Genomic DNA, 2,012 nt, shown 5'->3' on the forward strand with positions numbered 1-2,012 from the left:
AGAATTTCCTTAAATGTATAGTGACAGCTATTTTTCCAGATGGATTGATTTCATGAGTTTGCCTTTTCAAGTGGTATAAAATCCTTGACCTGTTAAAGAAACTGCCGGTTACGTTTCCGTCCTTTCCCTCGCCCCCCACCACCCCCTGCCCCAGGCCCAGCACCGCTCTGACTGCACAGCGCTTGCTCTGAGCTCCCAACAGCTCCATCTACCGGGACCTCATCAGCCATGCTGAGGTGTTCTCCGACATCTACAAGATCAGGCAGGTCGCCAAAGGGCTGTGTCTGGAGGTGGAGGGGAAAATGGTCAGTAGGACAGAGTGTAACATTGATGACTCGCTCACTGGTGGAAGTGCCTCTGCTCAAGGGCCTGAGGAGGAAGGTACAGAAAGCACAGAAATCACTGGTGTCGATATTGTCATGAACCATCACTTGCAGGAAACCAGCTATACAAAAGAAGCTTACAAGAAGTACATCAAAGATTACATGAAGTCAATCAAAGGGAAACTTGAAGAACAGAGACCAGAAAGAGTAAAATGTTTTATGACAGGGACTGCAGAACAAATCAAGTGCATACTTGCTAATTTCAACAACTGTCAGCTTCTTATTGGTGAAAACATGAATCCAGATGGCATGGTTGTTCTGCTAGACTACCGTGAGGATGGTGTGAGCCCATATATGATTTTCTTTAAGGGTCGTTTAGACATGGAAAAATGTTAACAAATTTGGCTGTTCCTTTGGATCTAGCACCTGTCGTCATAACTGGCTGGCTGCGGCTTTTCATCAGCACAACACCAGGACTTAGACAAATGGGACTGATGTCATCTTGGGCTCTTCATTTATTTTAACAGTTGATTTACTTGGAGTGGAAGCATTGTTTTTGAGAAAAAAGGTATGTCACGTAGGTTGTCTAAAAATAAAATTCATTTAAACTCATTTGAGAGAATGTCTCTTAGTTTAATATGTCATATCTAAATCCATCCTGCGTAGCCTTCCTGGAGAAGCTAGAGCCTGGTTGTAGACCATTACTAGAAAGCATAAGACCATCTTCAGATAACTTCTACAGTGAAAACCACTTCTGGCACTTGGAATATAAACAAGAATCAAAAGTAATTGAGTTGAAGTAAAGGGAAAGACCATGCTCATAGCAGTGCCAGCATTTGAAGTGGATTTCTTACACATTTCTTCGCCTACAAATGGAAGTAGTTAACCCTGGAAGAGATTACCAAAAGAATAAGAAAAGATTAACACGGTTGGAAGCAAAAAAAAAAAAAAAAAAAGAAACTGTATGCTGCTCTCCCACAAATAACCGCCACGTGTAGATACATATTTTTTTGTTTTCACTTCTAACATTCTACAGAGCAGAGCAGCAACAAGTAGGATTGTATACTATAAACTTGTACACAGTCCTACAGAGTCAAAAAGTACTTTATGAGGTTTTTAGAAAGCACCAGTAAAATAGCCAGAGAGACAATGTTGGGGTCTTTGATTTCCCTAACAGATTAAAGAGACACTGTGCAAATAGCACAGCTGTGTTGATACACATGCACTGTCACTTTGACTTCCGGGTGATCTGATTGCTCATGTGACATTGTTTGCTTCTTTGCTCATCAGTACAGCAAGCTGCTTGTATGAAAGAATTGGCTAGTTACTTCTGTTTCTGCGGTTATAGATGCCCAAACAAAAGTAAAATGATTTAAAGTCTATTCTGTTAACTGTGTGTGGCAAACAGAATAATACCCCTCACCCCTCCCATTCCTACAAAGATGTTCATGCCTTAATCCCTGGAATCTAAGAATCTGTTGTGTTAAGTGACAAAGGATCTCTGCAGATGAAATGGAGGTCAATACTTTGTTAAGATTGCCCTGGATTATCTGTATGAGGCCAATGTGGCAATGGAAGAAGCTGGAGTGATTCAAAGCATGAAAGGGACTACACCTGTGTTTGGTGACTTTGAAAATGGGAGAAGGTGGCCAAGAGCCATGCAGTGTGGATGGTCTCTGGAAGCCGAGT

At 41.6% G+C, this 2,012-nt stretch overlaps 1 protein-coding gene across 1 annotated transcript; it reads left to right on the forward strand.

Moving 5' to 3' along the window:
- Positions 1 to 212: 212 nt before the first annotated feature.
- LOC111175146 (translationally-controlled tumor protein-like) lies at positions 213 to 1,253 on the forward strand. The gene has a single exon (XM_089910369.1). The coding sequence runs from the start codon at positions 303 to 305 to the stop codon at positions 717 to 719; it is 417 nt and encodes a 138-aa protein (XP_089766495.1). The 5' UTR covers positions 213 to 302; the 3' UTR covers positions 720 to 1,253.
- Positions 1,254 to 2,012: the final 759 nt, after the last annotated feature.

Source organism: Delphinapterus leucas, chromosome 4, assembly GCF_059928025.1.
Source record: "Delphinapterus leucas isolate spDelLeu-1000000601 "Yukka" chromosome 4, BTC_Dleu_Yukka2, whole genome shotgun sequence".
In the NCBI taxonomy this organism is placed as follows: domain Eukaryota; kingdom Metazoa; phylum Chordata; class Mammalia; order Artiodactyla; family Monodontidae; genus Delphinapterus; species Delphinapterus leucas.